This window comes from Olea europaea, chromosome 16 (genome assembly GCF_002742605.1).
Source record: "Olea europaea var. sylvestris chromosome 16, O_europaea_v1, whole genome shotgun sequence".
NCBI classification, from domain to species: domain Eukaryota; kingdom Viridiplantae; phylum Streptophyta; class Magnoliopsida; order Lamiales; family Oleaceae; genus Olea; species Olea europaea.
In genome coordinates, this window is record NC_036252.1 from 16,228,106 (window position 1) to 16,251,378 (window position 23,273).

The following is a 23,273-nucleotide window of genomic DNA, read 5'->3' on the forward strand; positions in this document are numbered from 1 at the left end:
CAACCCTAACATAGATCTAGATAATCTAATCCGTTTATCAAAGACTAGTCTAACCCGAAGTTTTGGATTTGTGTATAATATTATTTTATTGAAAAATGTGTGACTGAAATGATGTCAAATCAATTTTTAGAAATACATTTTTTTTTTTTAAATGTGGCTCAAACATGCCCTAAATAAAATCATATTAGAAAACTAAACCCCTAATTAATGGTATTTATTTTGGAAATAAAATATTTTGAATAGTGGATTTTTGAAAAACGTGTGGTGAAAAAATAAAAATAAGAAATAATGAGTTTATATGCATAATATATTATTATATAAATGTAATTGAAAATAGGTGTTAAAAAAAAAACCATTAAACAAAGGCTAAGAAAAAAAACATTAAACAAAGGCTAAGAAATCAACTGTACTCTCAATAAGTTAAGTTACCCAATAATTTGGAATAAATGAAAAAGTAAAGGAAGTCAATCTTTATGAAATGAAGTACATTTTATGAATGAGAATTATAGACCATTATAGTTGCGTTTCTTTCCCTTCAGAACATTCAATAAAATTAGAACTATACAAAGAAGATAAGCACGATCTCTATACAAGGATGACACGGATAAATCGAAAAATGTAACCTGTTTCTTAGCATTGACATTCAACAAGAATATACTCAAATCTCAAGCCAAAAGACTCATTATTCTCTGTCAAAAACAATTGAATGCCCCAATTGCATACACCAAGGCCAGCTGTAACAATTCCACAGTACATCCCTTTTGCCATCACAAAATATTCAATTTACAGGTAGAATAGTTGGAGACCTATAAAAACTCACACCAGTCTGCCAATGGTCCTACTTAATCCAAAACTACAGAAAATTTGAGAAGAAAATAATAATTTAACCTGTCCTATGGTCTAAATATAAAGCTTAAACCTTGAGAGGGGCTCTCCGGTTATGTCAAGCCAAAACAAACCATCTATCAGAAGCAAGAAAGAGATTGCTAGCTAGCATGTTCTGGCCTTATTTGACTCAAAAAACGTCTTCCCAATTCATTGGCTCCTTCCATAAATTTACACTTGGGTGCGCCATTTGTTTCTTAAATCAAAACTTGTTTGACGTCACAATAGACAATTCAAGATTGTTCGAACATATAATTGACTTTTGAAAGAAACATCTCCTTATTCAGTAGTTACTTGACCAGTTCAGTTGCGTATGCTGTGGTTGCTGATAAACACTGCTAGGGGGTCCAACCATATCAAGAGCACTTGAAATGGTTTGAGATTGTTGCAGAAGAGGGTGAACAGTGGCTGCTGTCATTGCCTGTGCAGGGTGGTACATACCTGCAAATGTACCGTGGCCATGCTGTGTTGGAGTGAAAGCCAGCTGACCCTGAGGTAGATTGTAGAAGGAACTAGCCTGCAAGGAAGAAATATCCTGACCGGAAGCTGTAAACAATACGCCTGAACCCTCACTCTGCAAGGCAGCAAATTTACCAACATTAGTGTACTGACCCAGCGCACCAAAGAGGACAAGGCTTTTTTCCTCTCAAAACAAGAAAAATTAATAAACCAGTTATGCCAGTTTCGAACATTTTCTTCACTCTGATATAACTTCTTTGGGGAAAAAAGAGCAGTATCTACCTGGATTTTTTTTTTTTCTCTCTTTCATCATTCTGTGTCTTTATATAGTCCCACAAGGACTCAACCAGCAAATCATAAATCAAAGTACAAGATTATAAACCTTAAATATGCCTTATACTAATAATCAAAACCAGAATTAAAATGCATGTAAAAGAACAAGACAAATTCTTCAGTAATTCTGTAATATGAGTACGACAACATGTTTAAGAAGAGTTTTACTAGATCAAATGTTGAAACTGTTGGCCAAGATTGCAAATGGGGGAGTATAAGCATGACAGCATTTGCAATATCAACATGTTCTTACCATAGAACGTTGTAAGGAGTTTCTTGGTTATTTCTTAACATAATTCCAGTACTACTAGCTATGCATACCCTCTGATGGCAGAAGGTATTCAAGATTAATTCTTACATTACCTAGGAGGTAAAGCCACCTCAATAACCTCAATAAAACTAACTTCCAAAATGTGTGAACATTGTCAAAATAGATCCTGAAAGAAGCACAAAAATACGCACCTGTTGACCACCGACATAGAGACTATTTTCTTTAACTTGATGGGCAGCAAGAGGATCCCCATCAGAGGTTGAAGTAACAGTTCTGGCTGAACTGGAAGTATAGTTGGCTGTGGAAGCGCCATATGGCCAACTGCCAGGCACTCCCATGTAGACTGAGTTTCCCATACTATGCCCCTGCTTAAATTGAGATACCGAATATTTGGCATTTGCCCCATGTGGAGTTGGATACATACTGCCAGCCTGAGGTTGCTGTGGAAATGTACCATTACTTAAGAATTGATGAACTCCTGGTGGTGGGACATAATATGGAGAGAAATAGGGGTTATATGGGATGTAGTTTGGAGGATAATGAGGTAAATGCATCCCAGTTGGTTGCCGAAAAATTGATTGCGGCTGCTGGGAGCTCTGCACAACTCCAGCAGCTTGAGTCACAAGTGGTGATGGAGCAGCAGTGGATAAAACCATAGGGGCACCACCCTGCAACCAAAATATTTCAAAATAAGTACAGTACCTTCACCTATTGAATGGAAATTACAGGAATTGATAGCAGCAAGCCCAGGATCAGCTCAAGACACATCTCAGTGAGAGAACACCTATGAAAATGATATCAAAATTTGTGAAGTGCTTCCACCATATCCATACAAATGCACACTTGACATGGTCCCCTTTGGGAAGAAAGAATAAAAATGTCAATGTAACATAAATTCGAACAAGTCAATTTTTTCAAACTGTGCTAGAGTAAGAAACAGCAGTACCAGCCATCACCACTGAGATGCCAAAAAATGCATCTAGCAAATTTACTCTAACAACGTATTTAACACAAAAATCCATTCTATAAAGGTTAATAACATGCCATCAGTAAACTTCCAAACTTCGCTTCCCTATTTTGTTACTAATGTGACAATGTGTCTCGGGGAGAAGGATATCCTAATTGCAAAAGTAGAAGCAAGTGTTTCACTATCAAGATAAAAAAGATCTTTCCAACTGCATATGCGCAATAATTCACCCATTTAAAGGATCAATTATTCACCATTTAGAATCAAAAGAGAAATATATATATATATATATAATAATTGAGGAATCATAGCTCAACTTCTAGCAATTAAACCATATAGACTTTCCTTTTTTTACGGTTTCGTTAAGTAACTACATGGAAACTGCATACACTATAGAGTTTCTTATTAAGGGTCCATTCTTTTTCCTCTTCTTCACAGTCCTTGCACTTGACAGCAGCACTTCGGTTTCATGTTTTGGTCTTTCATAGACCATTCTTTTTCCTCTTCTTCACAGTCCTTGCACTTGACAGCAGCACTTCGGTTTCATGTTTTGGTCTTTCATAGATTCAGATTAGCTCTATCTTGTACTGCAGAACTCACAGCTCTAAATACCTCACAGCATCAAACCACCACAACCAAGGTCCCGGTTACTGTTCATGAATGCCCAACTCACCAGTGAGAAGTACTTTAAGGCAATTCACGCCTATGCTCTCTCTACATTCATATGCATCTATTAATCTTCAGAGCCCAGAAGCTTTTCGACCCCGTTTGAGACGGAGATATATATTTTTGAATTGTCGTTTTTTGGAGAATGTGTGGTTAAAAATAAGGAAAAGTTTTCGGTTTATGTGTAAATGTATTTTATGGGAGAATGTAAGGTTGAAATTGAATTTTGAGAAAATGAGTTTTTGAAAGAATGGAGGCCAAACATAGGCTTAATATTTAGCCAACACAATTTCATGTTCATTACCAAACCTAGATCATTTACTGGGACTGTCCATCAAATACGTTCTAAGGGACAACAAAAGAGAAACCCCAAAAGGAAGGTCTACAAAAGCTTTAGACAACCTTTTCGACCAAAGTTTTTACCACTCAAGCAAGATTAGAGTCATGATTTACCATAAGAAAAAGAAGGATATGGATCTTATAAACAAGTTTAAGAGGGGGATGAGTGATTTAGAAAGCGTGAACAAATTCCTATCATGCAACAAGAAAATAAGAAACAATGTATCATTTTGAACTGGAATATATGCAAAAAGTTGGCAAGTTAATGCTTTGAAGCCTAGGAAGCCCCTTTACTCCAAAACTCTCTTTAACATTCCAAATGCCTAGTACAATACTCGTCTACTATTATGGATTCTATTGGATAACTTTAGATCCATGTAGCACAAACCTATACATGGGACATGATCATAATTTCTTACGTGGACACAGACATGATATTTTCCTCCAAAAAAACTAGGATGTGCCGGAAGAGTCCCTGAAGCTCTTTAACAGTAAAGGTTGTGAAAGGACAGGAGACCGAAGACTTTCCAGCAAGTTGAAACAGATGGCAAACACCATTCTGAAATATTCCTGTACTCCCATCCATTGAAGAAACTGAACATTCTGTACCACCTACTCTTATGTAATATCAGCTAGTTTTTCCTTTATAATACTTCAAAAATTGGATTCATCACAAATGGCATATTCACCAAATGAAAAGGTCAATACAAAGAAAATGCATTCTAATATTTTCTACACAAAGTAATTGCATTCATCTTACATGCACATTCTCACATAAAAAAAAGGTTGACATATAGAAACTATTCTCAGTCTTAATTTTTAGTCTTCCAAAATAAATATCCACAAGGTTAAGCATGAAAACAGAAAGATCTTGATTGTCACAGACTCACTTTTCTAACAAAGTGACAGTTTTTGAATTAACTAAATGGTGACATGAAAGATTTATCCCAATATTTACTTTATATTTTTATCAAATGGAAGAACAGACGCCCAAAAGTATAAAGGAAAATAGCAGCAGAGAGCATTGAGTCCCCAAACTTCCATTTTAGTGCCAGTTAGGTCCCTAGAGGACCATTTTCCCCTTATCTTTAAAAAACATTATAATTTTTTTAAACAAGACGAACTCACCCTTATATTTAAATTAACAATATTTAATAAAAGACAAGAAAAAAATAAAACTAAAAAAAACAAGAATTATGTTCCCCAAATCTCCCCCAACCCGAACCCCAAACATATAATTCACTCTAGGCAACCCCCAACCAGCCAGCTCCCTGCTTTCATGCTTGAAGCCCATGCCTCAAAACAGATCTATGATCCACACCTCAAACAGCATTGTTATCAGACAATCTACTAAAAATCAATTTGCTATTGTCATTTTCTATTCCCCATCAATTCTAACATTCTCAATATCTTTTTCATTTAACTAGGAATATTCTTTCTTCATTTATCCCTTCTTCAATGAGGATAAAATAAGATATAATGCAATATATGTTACCACTCACTCGCTGGATGCTGTTATGAATCATCTTTCTGCCAAAATTGGCATTTAAAACTCCAACCTTCACAGCCAAGAAAGTGGTCAGAGTAACTTTTTTAATCATTCACAAGGATACCGAGCAACTGAAGCTGGTGTGGAAAATGGATTTTGTCATGGGGCATTAAAGCTGGAGAGAAACTGATATGGACCCAACCATCTCTTCCGAAAGCCCAAGCTGGAGGGTAATTGAATCTCACAACTATTAGACCATAACAATACCCCACGGCCCCAAATCCAACGTCCTTGGCGGCCCACTCCAAGACGACCTTCTCTTTACCCGGCTAGCCCTTCTTTGGCTATCGGTATTCGGCACTTCACTTGGGTCGCCCCTTTTAGGACTCGAACATGTGATGTGGGTTTGTTTTGATACCAATTGATAGAGACTCAATCATCTCTCCCAAAAGCCCAAGCTTGAAGGTGATTGAATCCAACAACTATTAAACCCTAACAGAAACCAGCCAGTGCAAAAAGCTTTGCGACTCAAACTTGTGTCAACTTTCCGTTGCTGGGGTCTATTGGCATGTAAGGATACATTATCTACATGCCAATGAAAAGAACAGATCTAGAAGATGTTCAGGGGGGTTGCCAGAAGAAGGTTGTTTGAGGGGGGTGGTTAAAATGCACATTTTTTTCCATTTCTTGCTTTTTATTTAATTTTTTGGTTTTTTTATGATAGGGTAAATTCGTCTTTGGCTATATTTTGGTTTGTTAGGTAAAGGCAAGGACTAAATTGTCTGGTGGGGACCTAGCTGCTATCAAAATGAAACATTGGGGAGCCAAATGCTCCTTTTTTACAGTTGAGGACCAGAGTGCAACGCATGTTAAAGATTAGGGACATCTGCTGCTATTTTCTCAAAGAACAAATTTATAACAATCTCCAATTATGTTTCTTAATAAAAAAAATTTTGGGGGCAATATAGATTCTTACCATTTAGAAACATTTTCAAGATAATTAAAACATGACAAAGGTCAGAAGTTCAAGCTTGATATTACACAAACCAACACCAAAAAAAGAGGAGGGGGGGGGGGGGGGGGGGGGTTTTTTGTTGCAAGTCCTCATGATAGGGAAAAATACCTCACTACATTTTTGTAAATTATTAATTAATTAAACATGTCAATGTCATAATAACGCACCATTTGTAGTTACAATTACATATCAATCACAAATTGCACAAGGTTAAAGGCACAAATTACAAATTATGAATCACAAATTGCACATTTTTTAGGTCCAATATTAATTATTAATCACAAATTATCAAATAATTGATCACAAACACTTTTTCATCCCGCTCCACTCCACTCCAATACCAACGACACCACCCAAATAGGGTTGGCAACGGGGAGGGTTTCAAACCCGCCTTGGTACCCGTTTAAGGCGAGGCAAGATGGGTTGGGGTGGTTGCCCCGTTTACATACCCATTTAATTTTTTTATTTTTTTTTAGTTTGATAATTCATTTTATTGCTCTCATTCATTCAAGTGAAACAATAATATATTTATTGAATGTTTTAATTAATTTATTTATTTTTAAAAATTATTCGAATATATCTTCTATTAGAATTAATAAAATTTTGTGAAATTTTTTCGTTTAAAGTATTAACGGGTATTTTTGCCATACCGACATCTAAACGCAGGTTTCACCATCACCACATGCACCAACAATCACCACCACCTCCAACCAATCACATAGACATGCACAACCAAAGATGCATTGTCACCGCCACTACCACTTCCATTTCCTCAAAATCGCCATCACTTTCACCTCCAACACGCACACCCCCTGTTTATCAAATACACATAGATGCAAAATTAGAGATGCATCGATACACTTTCACACAAATTGCATAGTCAGAGCTTCGCTCACCTCTGGGGGGGGGGGTGGAGATGTTTGTCATGTCCACTTTCTAGTGACAATCACAGTTTATGTTTCCTTCACAAACAGCAAAAAAATATGACAGAAGGTGAACTTTGAGGGTGTTGAAGCACAAACCTCTTGAGGAGACTGCGAATTCAATGCAGAGAGCATGATAGCATTGCCATTATATTTGGATGCAGCTCCAGCTGAATGGAATGGTGAAATGCGGCCATCACCGTGTGCACCAGGCCGATAAAATTGCAAATAATAGCTTGTGGGGTCAAATGATTGCTGTACCTGTAAGTATAAATCTATTATTAAATTATTTTCTTACAAACGGAAACCAAATGATGCACATCCAAATATGCATCAACTTTCCTAAATCTGAGAGAATAACTGATTGCTTATCATTCTGAAGGAAAATGCATAATAATGACCAACACACTTTAGATAATTAAAACTTGAAAGCAGATAGTAATTAAAAAATACAATATAATGGATACACAATAATTGACGTCTAAGACATACAACAACATTTGGAACTTGATGAGTATCAAGAGCTCGAGATTCTGAACTTTCCAAAGTTGAAACCTGGCTACTCAACATTGGTGGCACAAAACCAAGACCATAGCTTGAAGAAGATTGTGCTACAGGATGTTGATGGCTTCCAGGAGCAACCTCCTGCTTGGACTTGTTATATTCTGGGAGAACAGAGGATGAGACTTCACCCTCAGTAGATGAAAAAATTTCTAGTCCTTGCAAAGTTGGAGGATTGTCAGGGTATTTTGCTTCAGTATCCTCTGCAGTTACAAGCTCATTCTGACTGTAACCATAATAAGAGAATGTGATAATTAGAAACACAAAAATGCATGGTACAAGTAGAAACTGTGTATGAAATGTGTAGAAGGAAAGCTTATGGAATCAAGAAACCCCTAATCAAGCAAGAAAATTCATAGTGTGGCCTCTTTTGCTTCCACCCTCCATGTATATAAACATGCATTTCAATGTATATAGGTGTTTTCACAGTTAACAAGTAGCATATAACAATGAATCACTTAGTCCAATGAGCAAAACAAGGATGAGACAAACAAAAAAAGAGGAAAGAGAAACGGCTAGGGATCAGAAAGAAAAGCTCATCAGTGGTTAGTTACAGATTTCAAGGAATAGTAACAAAAAGAGGAACAATATTTTATGAGACAATAGAGCAGAAATGAAATTCCACCAATCAGAATAATACCGAAGAAAAGATATCTCATTTTCTTATTCTTCAAGTGAAACAGAAAAGGATTTATTTCTGCTTAAATGTTTATAAGCAAAATATGATACATGTATTCAGTCATGTTCACAAAGAGAAAAGAGATTGCACAGCCTCTAGGGCACACTCAGGAGGAGGATGACTGAACATAAACATGTTTTCATACCTTCAAGTTTTTCCCTCTGGGCACCATCCCCTTATCAATTTAAAGACCAAAGAGAGTATTTATGAACCTAGCAAAAGTTCTAGTTGCCACCATAGACTCATTTAAGAAAACGATACTCGGTGATGAATCAAGTTACATTCCCATAGAAGAATATATGGTAACTATTAATGTTCAATTGAAGTGGAGTTGAGTGACAATCGATCCCCTCGTGAACACCTAAAATGAAAAAGAAAAAAGAAAAAGAATCCCAGAAACTACTGGAACAGTCATTTTAATCTTAAATGGTTCTATCCAGATTCTATGAGGTTGCCCACATTCAGCTCATAGTTCAAAGATATAAGCATATAAGAGTTCAGCATGTCAAAGGAAAGTTTCTTGTCTTGCCCAAAAGATTTGTTCATTCTTGTAGGAGAAATAATTTTATTGACCAAAAGCCGACCTGGAAAACCCAGAAATAGAAAAATAAAACCTCATTGATAGATCCAACAGCGTCCATACAGACCACTAAATGTATCAGTGTGTGAAGTGCAACATGGCAGTGAAAGAAAGAAAGCATTTGAAGCAGAATAAAGACTGAATGAAACTTGGGTGAGATAGAAAGGGGATGGCGGGACCTTGGAGATGGCTCCTTGACAGTTTCCTTAATAGCCTCAGGAGATTCAGACAGAGGCTGACTCTTGTCACTCTCGGGGCCACTGTTATAGCTCATATCTAGCTCAAAGCTAGCATCAAAACTTCCGAAACAAAACCCAAGTTTTTCAGCATCAGGGACATGCAGATGATTAGGTATAATGACATGTTGACTATCTGAAATGTGAGTCTCTTCCAAATTCCTCAGCAGCTCTAAAGTAACTTCCTTTGAAGAAAGGAATTCGGGTGTTGGCTGCAATTCAGAATGATTTTCAACAACTATAGAAACCTCAGATGAAGCAGCTGTGCTAACACCCTGAACAATACTGTGGTTTGTAGACTTTGGTTTCCACTCCTTGCCAGGACCCACTGTAAGAAAACACACATCCACCAGTTAGTTATTGAGTATGGAGCTAATTGCATCCTCAATAAAGAGATAAATGTGGATTCAATTCACCTGGTAGAATCTGATCCTTATGTTTATCAATGGTTATGGTTATCGTCGACTTACTCTACCTGACTAAAATCTACTCGAAATTGCAAAATGTTCTTTCCATTACAGTCGTAGCTATATCACATATTGAGGCTACATACTAGGCTGGGAGACAAATTTAGGAGTTCCGTCAAGAAAACAAAACAAGATGTAAGAGAATTCAGAGAAAATTGAAAAATGCATGCATGACTCCAGATGAAAGCACTGCTTTCAAATCAAAGCTTAAATGGATATTTTTTCCTACAAGCACAAAACTCGTACCAATGTACATGTGTACAAATAACATTTACAAACTACACACACGCACAAAGAGAGAGGAGAGAGAGAGAGTGTGTGTGTGTGTGTCTCTCAATTTCTCTCAATTAGCACTGAGCTGTCAATATGTTAAAAGACAGGAAGCTAAACAATATCCTTCTAAAAACTTGGTTGATATTATTTCCCCAAACATCCTTTCTCACTTCTGCCTTACCTTGTGTTTGAGCAGCCAAAATCAAGATTTCAGTCATTGAATTCTAAAATGAATAGTCTCATCAAAATCAGTCAAGAGTGTTTGGAAGAGTAGCAATGATCTCACAAAATTTCAGTCAAGCAGAAAAGCAGCCCAATCACAGACCAATCCACATTAGAGTTAATAATACAAAAATAGAATATGGCAGCAAAACAGGATTCTTGACAAGATCACATAAGCTTTTTACCTTTCTGTAGGCCAATCACATGTGTCCGATTGTTTTGATTAGATGAAGGCCTACTACCAAATGAGCCATCGTGTGTTGAAGATGCAGTCTTTCGAGTTTCTAAAAGCTGATTCTTTCCAACTCCCTGGGACACGTTTGGCATCTGCGGCACAATAGAGCTGCCAACCGAAGCTTCTATCACAGATATCAAATCGAACAAGCCTCATAAGCTTAATCTTTTTGAAGATTAAAAAATAAATAAATAAAAAAAGAGGAAAATAGAAATTCTAATTGGGGCACAAATTCTACCTGAAGCTGATTTCCCCTCAGTAGGATTAACTGCAATTTGCTCAACAGGAGTACACTGACTATCCATTTCATGTCTAATAGGGGGCCTTACATGTTCAGATGGCAACAGTACAGGATCAGATGAAGAGAAATGAGCTCCTGAAGAAGTTCCTGACAGAACAGGTGCTGAACTATTGCTGGATTTCAGCATCTGGTGTGCCCGTATTCCATGAGCAACATCATGGTTTTTAGTGGAATCAATGGGGGATGGAAGTGGCAGCAGTCCTTCCACCTTACGTGTGCTGGCATCACCAGTTGCATAGGATTGATTAACAACTCTACTTGCAGTCACATGTGTCTCGCGTAGAACACTAGTACTAATACCAGATGGACCATTGGATAGGGCAGTTACTGGGCTGCAAAATGAAGAACACAGAACTTTTGGAGCACATTGGGGATGGGAAAAACAAACCTTTTAAGTAATAGGGTAGGTTGTATCATAGAAGAGCAAATTTGGTTACTTGGAAGAGAAGAGCAACATTAGTTAAACAATTAGGGCGCATTTGAATTGTTATTTTCAGTTTTACAAAACACTCCAAACTTGTTTGGTATGATATTTTTATTTTTTTTTAAATACATTTTCTAAAACATTGTTAAACTTACAACATAAAACTCAAAATGCATTTTTGACGTTTTGATTGTTTTCATTAAAAATTCATAAAATAGTCAAAACATGGAAAACAAGTGTTCAAATAAAATTTTATTTAAATGAAATTTTAAAAAACAACAAAAAGTAAACTCCAGAATTTATTTTTAAAAAAAATTAAATTCTAAAAAATTAAATTAAAAATAATTAAAATAATAAATCTAAAAATACAAATACTAAGCCCTTGTTTGATCCCCATTATTTCCAAAATTCATTTTTTCTCTCTTTTTTTCAACCACAAATTTTTTAATAAAATAAGATTACACGCAAACTCAAAACTTTTCCTATTTTTTAACCACACATTATTCATCAATTTACTATTTCAAAATGTATTCTTTGCTAAAAATGGGACTCAAATATGCTCTGAAAAAACGTAGAAAAAATAGAATCTAAAAAGTAGACCGAGTGCTACCCCTGTCCACCGACCCTGGCTCTTTCACACACACATAAAATTCTAAAAATTAAAAAATAAAATTATAAAAGATTCAAGAAAAATAAAAATAGTCCAATCTCTTAATAATTATTTATAGGAAAATTCTTAAAATTAAATGAAAACATATGAAACCCTTGTTTGATCCCATTATTTACAAAATACATTTTTCTCACTTCTTTTCAACTAAACATTTTTCATTAAAATAATATTATTCAAAAACCTTAAACTTTTCCTTATTTTTTAATCACAAATTCTCTATCAATCTATTATTCCAAAATGCATTCTTAGCCCAAAATGGAGCTCAAACGAGCGCAAAATTATTTTTAATCCACATCATTTATTTTTATATTTTTATCTCAATTTATTATTTGTTTTTATTTTCTTCTATAACAAGAAAAAAATATTGTAATATTCATCAAAAATGTATATATTACTAGATAATATATTAACAGAAAAGTTTTCTATTTTACTAAATAATCAAATTTCGTGAAATAAATGTCATAAAACAATATTTCAAAATTTCAAACCAAACGTGATTTCTAGATTTCTATTTTGAGAAATAGTTTTTTAAAATGATAGCCTAAACTTGTTTTTAGCAATCTCACACTATCAAAACAAAAAATTGAAACACAAACCAAACGGACCCTTAAAGAGTCTAATAACACCTATTGCACCTTCCAACAGAAGTTTCGTTCCTTTTTCTCTCTTGTGAAGTAGGCAAAGGTGGTATGCTAACTCCTTTATCTGATATTAGAGTGGTTGAAGTTTCCTTCACAGCAGCATAATTCCTCCCACTGCCAGTATCTGACAAGAAACAGGTACAGAACATAAGGGAAAAGAAAATGAGTGGAGCAAGAAAACAAAGCTTCATTTTGCAAAAGCTAGGTTTCACACCAACAATAAGTACACAGTTTATCATGGCTTTAAGACAAGTATGTCCTAAACCAGTTGAATCCAGCAGAATTGTTCACTAAGGCAAGTGGTTTTAAATGCGAAATTAACATTAGCATATAAATGTAAGAACCACCCAAATTTTCCAAATTGACAAGAAATATAATTCAAATCAAAGTGATTGTCTGCACAGAAACTAGCATCGAATATAAGAACAACTCCAGAAGAACTTGGCTGGGCTTTCCTTTTAAGTAAGGTTTACCGTGAGAACTGTATCGTGAATAGTTTCCTCGGACCCCTTTATTAGCCCGTGCCTGCACACCTGGCTTCCATCTCGGGTCTGCAGACTCCTTATTCAGATTCTGAAAAGATATGAACAGAACATCACAAATCTTGTATAAGTAACAGAGAAATAAACTGAAGAAATTAATAACCCTCATAACCAGCTTATAAAAGGCAGAAATTTATGAGAAATTTCAATGGTAAAGGAAGTATACATGTTAACTACTATAGAATTATATGAAACTACGATCAACACCAGCATGAGTTCTCTATTTGAATCAATTGGGTCAGATGCCATTCAGAGATGAAGCTAAATGAACAACATCCTGATGCGGAGCTCAAAAACAATGACAGCACATGATGCAATGGTTTTCTTTCTTTCTATTTTCATCTTTTTCTTTACGTATGCATAGGGGGCTTGGCAGGAGACCAAAGGCATGTAGTTGGGTGTTTCTAGGCTTTATGATGTAGCATAGATTGAGAAATTTAGAACCTGTGAAAGTTGAAGAAACCAGCAGAATACATAAAAGCTAGAGAAAAAGGAAAGAAGGGAAGAGAAGGGGCGGCGGAAAAGGGGGGGAGTCCTACAACTAGGGTTGGGCAAATCTCCCGAACAAAACCGACAGAACCGAACCCGACGGTTCTTGTCAAATTAAATACCCGAACAGGTATCTGAATTAAGAACCGACGGGTACGGTTCGGTTCTCGGTTCTAGACCAAGAACCGAATAAGAGCCGAATCTTTCTAATTTTTTTTTATATTGAATAAATCAAATTATTTTTATTTTAATTTTTTCTAAACAAATTAACAATTTCTAAATCCAAATTTTTGGCTCAATAATTTGTTTCATTTCTAATTTTTTAATTTTTGGCCCAATTACCCATTTTATTGTCTCATTTTTTAGCTCAACAAGATCCAACCCACTAAATGACCCTATTTACCTACACTAAAGTGCATAACGCTGTCTCGACTCTCATAGCCTCCATGACATTCCAAAGCCTATACAATCATCGACCGACGCTGTGACCTCTAATCGAAGTTGTGACCTCCGCCAACCGAAATTTTGACCATAGCGATCATTTAAACAAGATAGTCTACGAGTCTCTGACATTTCAAAACCATTGAATATGTCATTAGTTGTATTTATATAATGTTGTTATAAATGTTAAAAAAATTAATTATAGTACAGAACCGAATCGAACACGAACGGTTCCATAATTATATTTGGACCCGACGGTTCCATTTATTAAATACCCGAAAATTTTGGTTCAATTCGGTTCTAAAGACCGAACCGAACCAACCTGCGCCCATCCCTACCTGCAACACTCAAACTTCATTTCATTCCCGCCATCTCTGCCTGTCCATACAGCAAGCTGTCTAAACAACAAAAAAAGGCTTGGGCAAGCCCAATACATGATAAAAGCCCAAAAAACAAAATAAAAGGCTTGGGCAAGCCCAAATAAAATACTAACTAAATAGTCCAAACTAGATGTCCTCATCAACTCTCCCGGGATGGGAAAAACTCGACTCCGTCGAGGGAATAATTCATAAAAGGCTGCAGTCATTTGCCCAACCATAAGCTGAGTGGTTGGAAAAATCTCTTCCGACGTCCATATACGCGTGTGATAGGTGGTCTAGCTAATGGAAGATCATGCTGACTCCTATAAAACTCCAACAAGTCAGGATTAAGCTGTTGGAGTGTCTTTCTAGGAATCCATGTGCAATCAAAGTCAGGTCGTCCTACTCAACGAACAAGAAAGCGTTGAATTTCTCCATCATTAGTCAATATAATCTGTTCATTTAAAATAGCATCAATCTTATCTTTGGGTATTGTGATGGGGGGTGTTGAAGTAGGGATAGCAATAGGTTCAGATTGAAAGTCAACAGATGGGGCTAAAAAAGGGTCATCAGAGGGCTTAAAATGGCCTTTATAAGCAACTAAATCCTCAACATTGAAAGTAGAGTAGTAGCCAAAATGTGATGGAAGATCAATGACATACGCATTTGGACCAATACGCTTTAAGATTTTAAAAGGACTAGCGCTACGGGCTTGCAATTTGGAAGCAAATCCAGATGGATGCTATTCCGGTCTAATTCGGATCATCACAAAATCCCCAATTTTAAACTCAATATATCGTTTATGCAAATCAGCTTGAAGTTTATATGATGCATTACTTGTCTCTAGTTATTTATTGATCTCAATATGCAAGTCATGAAGATGTTGTACAAATACCTCAACTGACACAGACACATTAGCATGTGGAGACATAGAGATAAGGTCTAAAGGCTTCCTAGGTTTGTAACCATGAACAACTTCAAAATGACTCGTGCCTAAAGACCGATTCACAGAACTGTTATATGCAATTTAGGCTATCGAGAGGATTAAATCCCAGTTGCTCAAATTTCCCTGAACTAGACATCTTAATAGGTTACCAGGACTGCGATTAACAACTTCAGTTTGACCATCGGTCCGAGGATGATACGTAGTGGAAAATTTCAACTTAGTGCCAACAATGTGCCATAAGGTTCTCCAAAAGTGGTTAGTGAACCGAACATCCCTATCCGACACAATGGTCTTAGGAAAGCCATACAATTTAACAATCTCATTAAAGTACAGCCTAGCAACCTTAGACACATCTGAAATCTTGCTGCAAGGGATAAAGTGGGCCATTTTTTAGAAACGATCCACTATAACAAAATTAGAATCATGTTTCTTTGGAGTACATCGGAGTCCTAGTACAAAATCCATACTGACGTCTTGTCAAGGACAACTAGGGACGGGAAAAGGTGTGTAAAGACCAGTGTTTTGTCTCTTCTGTTTGGCCAATTGACATGTGTTATAAGCACTAACAATCTTAGCTACATCTGTCTTCAAACGAGGCCAATAAAATTGACGTTCAACCTCTTCGATTATCTTATCACGTCCAAAATGCCCAGCCAAGCCTCCTGCATGACTTTACCAAATTATAAAGTCTCATACTGAAATTCAAGGGATGCATAATTTATTGGACCTAAAATGATAACCATCCTCTAGACGAAAACCATCAGTTGCAACGCAAGGAAAATGTCCTTGAAATCGGTACATGACTCATAATCTTCTTTGAATCGTTCAAAACCTATGACCTTGACACTCATATTGGTTAAAAGTGAAATGCGGTAGCTTAAAGCATCCGCCGCTTGATTTTCACTGCCCTTTTTATGCTTCAAAACAAAAAAGTAGGCCTGCAAATACTCGATCCAACGACCATGCCTAACATTCAACTTCTTTTGGGAATTAAGGTAGCGAAGTACATCATGGTCCGAATAAAGAATAAATTCCTGAGGCAACAAGTAATGAAGCCAATTGCATAAAGCTTTTACGACTGCATACAACTCCTTGTCATAAGTCGAGTACCGTCGTTTGGCATCATTTAATTTCTCCTTGAAATAAGCAATAGGGTGGCGCTCTTGGCTCAAAACTCCACCTATCCCTACCCCAGAGGCATCACATTCTACCTCAAAAACTTTGGAAAAATCAGGAAGTGACATGACTGGAGCTTCCACCTCTTAACCAACTTAAATGCTTTGGCCGCTTCATGCAACCAATAAAACTATCCTCTTTTCATGCACTCCGTAATAGGAGCCATGATCGTGCTATACCCTTTAATGAAACGACGATAAAAGGTAGCTAAACCATGAAAACTCCGAACGTCATGTATAGTCTTGGGCTCAGGCTAACCAACAATGGCCTGAATCTTTGCAGGGTTAGCAGACACTCCTGTCACGGAGACAATAAAACCTAGAAATACAACTTTATCTGTGAAGAAAGAACATTTATTCACATTAGCATATAGGCTTGTAGCGCGAAGGGTAAAACAAACCTTCGTGAGATGATCTCTATGTTGTTCCCTAGATTTCTTGTACGCGAGAATGTCATCAAAGTAGACAACGAGGAATTTACCCATGAATGGTCGCAAAGCTTGTGTCATTACTCTTATAAAAGTACTCGGGGCATTGGTTAGCCCAAAAGGCATGACCAATCACTCATAAAGACCATCTTTCGTTTTAAAGGCAGTGTTCCATTCCTCAGCTGGGCGAATCCTAATTTGGTGGTACCCACTCTTTAAATCAATCTTAGAAAATATCGTGGCACCGACCATCATGTCCAACATATCATCAAGTCTAGGGATTGGAAAACGGTACTTCACTATGATTTTATTGATGGCATGACTATCAACACACATTCTCCAAGAACCATCTTTCTTAGTAGTCAAAAGGGCAGGAACCGCACAAGGACTTAGACTCTCACGAATAAATCCTTTGTGAAGGAGCTCCTCTACTTGCCTCTGAAGCTTAGCATTCTCAGTAGGATTCATTCTATAATAAGGTAAATTTGGAAGAGACAATCCAGGGACAAGATCTATAGCATGTTGAATATCCCGTAATGGGGGCAATAGATCAGGGAGGTCTTCAGGAAAGACCTCTCGAAATTCTTGAAGAACTGATTGGACCTCATCAGGGATCAATATTGGAGATTTCGATGGAACTTCCATGACGACCACGGCAAACACAACAGAATCATCATCACTTTAGCTTGGGCAAGCCCAATACATGATACAAGCCCAAAAAACAAAATAAAAAGCTTGAGCAAGCCCAAAACATAATACAAGCCCAAATAAAATACTAACTAAATAGTCCAAACTAGATGTCCTCATCACTTTAGCTGCAAAAATGTACAAGAATGCAGTGACGCAACAGGACAGAGAAACCAAGAGATTCTTCAAGGTATGTGTAATAAGACAAACATGCAATTAGTATTTGAAAATACAACAACGTTCTGGTTAATTTCATTAGATGTATTGCTGCTACATCTAATGAAATATGGGATGCAATTGGATCCTTAGCAACCACAACACGCTATGTTAGCTAAGATCTTCCCTCTTACAACTTAATCTACTTTAATCTTACAACTTTGATAAACCGAGGCCCTTTAGGCAAGTAATGTCCAAACCACCTAAGTAGCAAATACTGTATTTCTTATCTTATCCATTCTAGTGTGACCATTTATTCATCTTAATATCCTTAATTCTACAAGGTTCATCCTATGGATATTTGACACTTGTGATCCATATTTTGTCATTTAAAAACTCAACAATGATTCACAAACAAAAAGCATAGCAAGTCTAATAATTTTCATGTACCACCACGGCGTTTATAGGGATCTTCCTATCCACAAAATTATTTCATCCATCCATTTCTAATTCTATGCATTTCATCTTCTTTAATTTTTCTTTATAAATAATTGAACCTAAACACATAAACGGTCACATTTGGGGACAATAAGGTCATCTACAGTCAATTTATTGCTACTCTTACTCTTCCTACTATCGATAAAATGGCAGTGCGTTACGATATATTCTCCTTCTTTCAACTTAACCTAAATCATTTAGATTACAAAGTACTTATCTAGTGTTCTACATAGGATTTGACCTGGTCTTAATCGAATAAAACTCATGGAGCTTCAACTTCAATGTCTCTTAAGCTCATCCATGATTAAAGCGAAAAGAGAACATAAAGCATAATGTTGGTACAAAGCTATAGTCATAAGCAAAGCGATCTTTTCGTAGGCATTTGTCCGATTCAATCGGGAGATCGAATTGTTATAGAAATATGAGTTTATTTAATCGATTTATTAGTGAACAAGGAAAAATAATCCCCTACTATTACCACCATGATATCACACTTTCGCGACTGTTTCATCATACACATCCTTAATAATGTCAATATATATAGTAGAAATCCATTTTCTTTCTACCACTCACCATAGTCTTCCCTAGCGCCCATCATGGACTTCTCTAACTTAATAAAAAAACAATTCTACATATTATTTTCTCTATAGTTCTCAATAATGGTCCAAGCATCAGGTGCATGGCTTCCACATTAGATCTTCCTCGAATAAATAAAAAGTGATTCTCCACTGTGAACATAAAATACCCACCTCCCTCGTACATTTCCATATTTCCCATTGGAATTCTATATAGGCTAATTTTTTGTATCATCCTCGTCCTCTTTATACAATCAATCCTCTACAAAAATTGAATTCTTATAGTATAATAACATTCTATCTATAGTTGACTTCATCAAATACCCAACATCGCCTTTCTTTAAATAATTTGTCAAAATATATCCTCCATGAGATCTCATTGCTAAGGAATAAAACTACTTGATTTTCATCTTTTTATATGCTCAACTAAGATCTCTACCTTTTTTTCCATTAGCCAAGATATTTGTTTCTATCATTTTCTTACAAGATAATACAAGTTTTCATATCCTCCTCACTGGACTCAAAATACCTTGCTTAAAACATCAATTGTCATTACACAATTTGAAAAGAGGCCAGAGATATACGTGATTAGTTATAATGATTGAAGGAAACAGAAAATATATGGGTAGATTGGATGGTTTAGACATGAATTATTGATTTATTCCCAATAAATCAGAGCAGCTACATGAATCCTCCGTTGTCTCCCAGTTTGGCTTATTGCTATGTTTACCGGAAGATCCAAAGCAATAGATCCCTTGGCAACCATCACTTGCCATTTTAGTTTAGTCTACCCCTCTATCTTCCAACGTGTTTCTGAGATTGTACCAAGGTAAAAGGAAGAATCAATTAAATTTAATAGAGAACGTGACATGATAGATTGTTGAACCATGACAAAGGTCATTGGATGCATTCTGGAATAATTACTCTCTTTCCTACAATCTTTTTCTACCCTTTTCTCTTTCTTGTCCTTTGAAAATATAAGTTCTCATTGCAAAAAATTTTCGTGAAGCCACAACATATACATTTCAAATCATAAATAATCTAACATGTTCATAGAAAATCAGAAGTAAATTATCCTTCATCAGTACATTACAAATACTTAGAAGTCAACGAAATGGGAACATTTTGTACATAAGACATCAAAATCATAAAGTAGCCATACCTCTTTTCTCCTATTATGTTTCCTTTTTACTTCATGGAATGTATCTGTACAAGAATATGAAAAAAAAAAAATGTCCTTGTCAGCTTGAAATATAACTCATACAAGGAAAAGCTAAACTAATAAATGAATCACAACTTTTTTCAAGTACATATAGTAATCAAATCGATATCAGTTTATATATCAACTATGAAACTTATAATGTAAAACAACATTGCTTAGCCCACCCATCTTTGGCTATAGCCACATAAGGAAACACCAATGTCCCACACGAGAGCCTGAAATTTAACATGTAACCCAATTTTCAGATAAGAAAAAGGTCCACTAAGTGAATCTACAATTTAGGCTTTTCACAAAGTTAACTAAGTCAAAGGTGACCCATAGGTATCACATATAACTAGATGCAAATCAACATTTTTGTAACCACCACAACAATTCCCAGCATATTTTAAATCTTGTACCCAACATGCACAAAAAGATGTCATTTTAGCTATAAAAACAAAAAAATGAAGGCATAAACCTTATGATTCAGCAGGGGGGGAAAATTCTGGACTTAATCTTCTTTCTTCTTTTTTCAAGATAACTCACTATGCATTGATTCCATTATATATAAAAAAATATTAATGCATAAACACAAAGAGCATACGGAAACAGAGACATACACACACTAAAAATGACATATCAAAGGGAAATGAAATATAATAAATGGCCTTTAGAATACCGTAATTGGCCTTTTGAGTGTCATTAAACGAAATGCAACCAGGGGTCATGTTTTTCTGAAAACGAGAAAATTGCAAGGCGAGATATAAACCAAGAAGTAAATTCTAAATAACTTGTTCCTAGTGGTGAAAGCATAAAAGGCCCACCAAGATCAGATATTTCATATATTCATCAGTACTCCCCCAGGCTAATAACCACAAAATTGTACAATACTTCCATTTGTGCAAAAGAAATACCTGATTGCATCAGTTCTACTACAAGTATATCAGGAAATAAAAGGATATACATGTTAGACATCCAAACACACGGAAACAGGATGAGAGAATCCAGTAGAAAGCAGAAAAGAAAAATGACAAATTCAGCCATTAATTCTCAATGCCACTACAGATAAAAAAGGAAATCGAGATCAAATACAAACATTCATGCAGCACGTTGTTTTCGTGTTCAAAAAGGGCCAGTATGAGACATCCCCTAACCTTTCAGACAATATCAGAAGCACCCCTTAAGTTTCAAAAATATCACTAAAACTTTTTGAGCCGTATATCATCCAAAAATTAGGTTGATATACCTAAAACTACCTAGCAAAGAAAAGATCAACTGTTTGTTGAATTTAGATGATGTATAGTCCAAAAGGGGTCAGGAGGGCATCTGATACTCAAATCTAGAAACATGGAAGTTAGTGATATTTTTTATTCGTGAGGGTGTATCTGATATTGTCTCAAACGAAAAAGGGGTAGATACAGATAAAACACGAAAAAAGGCCAACCAAGATCAGTTGCTTAGTACATTTATCCCAGGCTAGTAATCACAAATTTTTATAATTTTTTTTTTTCTTTTAGCTTAAAAACCCGGACTACATCAGTTCTACTACATATATTATATATATTAGGAAAAAAAGGAACATACATGTACATTAACACAAATACACACACTCAAATGGGGAGAGAGAATCCATTAGAAAGAGGAAAAACAAAATATCAAGTTCAAGAGATAATTCTCAATGACATTACAGATCAAAAAGGGAATCGAGATTAAACACAACCCTTCACACAGCACAATCTAGATGAGAGAAAAATAAAGCAAATAGTGGGTATAAAGAGAGAAAACAAGACCGAGTAGTAGTAGCCTTTGGGCAGTTTCGTTAGGATCCATGGAACATTCCTTGAGCATAGCATGAATCTCATCATCACCATGACTTTGACCCGTAATCTCTTTTATGTTCTCGATCGTCTTCTTCACGCTGCCCGGAATCGAAGCCCTACTACTTGTTGCTGTAGCTCCTTTACCCCCACTGCTCATCTTCTCCAATTCAACCTTCCCCAAAACTTTATGTATCTATAGATGAGAATATAAAGCGTGTATATATCAAAATCAATGCAATTATAAGTATCTGTATGTATAGAGAGAAGGGGCCGGTTGGAGAAGGGTTGAGTATTTAGTGAGAGGGAGAAGTAAAGGAGGACTTGGGGAAATGGGTTCTATAATTCTATGATGGGTTTTGATATCTACGGTGTTTGAGCTCTATGAAAATTACATTTTTTTTTTTTTAAAGTATAATATTATTCTAATGAATAACGTGTGATTAAAAAAAATTGAAATAAATATATTTTGAAAAAAAATAAGAATTAAACAAAGCTTATATTTTAGTTGCTCTTCAAATTTTCAATGTTTGCTCACCGTAAAAATCATTTTTCTTAATTTTTCATCAAATTTTTATTTCAATTTTTTATGTCTTTGACGATGATTTATATAAAAATATTTTATTTTTATAATTTGAAATAAGAAAAATATTTGCACTTTTTATTATTTATATGATTTTTTTTAAAAAAAATTGTTGGAATACGAAAGCATAATTGTCCAGAAATTAAATTTTTTTTTTAATTCAATAAACAATGTCGTCTAGACATTCACATGTATGTTATATCAAGAATAGAGAATTAAAATTTTTAACCTAAGTTCTCGAATTAATTTTGAATCACGTACTTACAACTTTTTTGATGCAGAAGCATATAAATTGATAAAGAACAAATAAGAAATAAGGGAGATCACGGAGAAGAATTGAGGGCAAGAGGAATGCTTTTATTCATATAATTCACGTGTGTTTGTACACATTGCCCTAAGTCCCTTTATATAGGAATGACTTTAAAATTAAATAAACTTCCTATCTAAACAAATTTGAAACTAAAAGATAACATTGTCAAAATAAAATTGCTATAATCTAGATAAATTTGAATTCTACTAATTATTAGTCTTTCGTCTTGAATAGACTTTTAATTGTTTCCTTGTTGCATTATTCCTCCAAAGTTGAGAAGAACTCGACTCCGACTATGTATAGTCCAAGTAAGCATCCAAAAGCCTTGGATCCAATTGACGAAATTATTCTTCATTAATTCAAGTAGGATCACTAACTGGACAACCTTTCCAACACACAAGGAACCTATGAAAATTCCCATTTTGGGAAG

At 35.6% G+C, this 23,273-nt stretch overlaps 1 protein-coding gene across 2 annotated transcripts; it reads right to left on the reverse strand.

Moving 5' to 3' along the window:
* Nucleotides 1-605: 605 nt before the first annotated feature.
* Nucleotides 606-22,296, reverse strand: LOC111412280 (GBF-interacting protein 1-like). 2 transcript variants are annotated; one of them, XM_023043140.1, is made up of 11 exons: nt 21,924-22,296; nt 20,095-20,138; nt 13,110-13,209; nt 12,631-12,760; nt 10,839-11,233; nt 10,551-10,721; nt 9,347-9,731; nt 7,840-8,134; nt 7,447-7,608; nt 2,140-2,616; nt 606-1,459 (listed from the first exon to the last, which is right to left on the reverse strand). In XM_023043140.1, the coding sequence occupies exons 1-11, from the start codon at nt 22,108-22,110 to the stop codon at nt 1,169-1,171; spliced, it is 2,637 nt and encodes an 878-aa protein (XP_022898908.1). In that variant the 5' UTR covers nt 22,111-22,296; the 3' UTR covers nt 606-1,168. The 2 variants fall into 2 exon arrangements, with proteins under 2 accessions (XP_022898908.1, XP_022898907.1); XM_023043139.1 differs by having other exon boundaries at nt 10,551-10,724.
* Nucleotides 22,297-23,273: the final 977 nt, after the last annotated feature.

Coding starts and splice junctions, on each gene's coding strand:
- LOC111412280 (XM_023043139.1), bottom strand. CDS start 22,110: ATGAGCAGTGGGGGTAAAGGAGCTACAGCAACAAGTAGTAGGGCTTCG. Junction 9,732..10,550: donor TGTGATTGGCCTACAGAAAG/GTAAAAAGCTTA, acceptor GTTTTCTTACAG/TGGGTCCTGGCAAGGAGTGG. Junction 7,609..7,839: donor ATCAAGTTCCAAATGTTGTT/GTATGTCTTAGA, acceptor TTATACTTACAG/GTACAGCAATCATTTGACCC.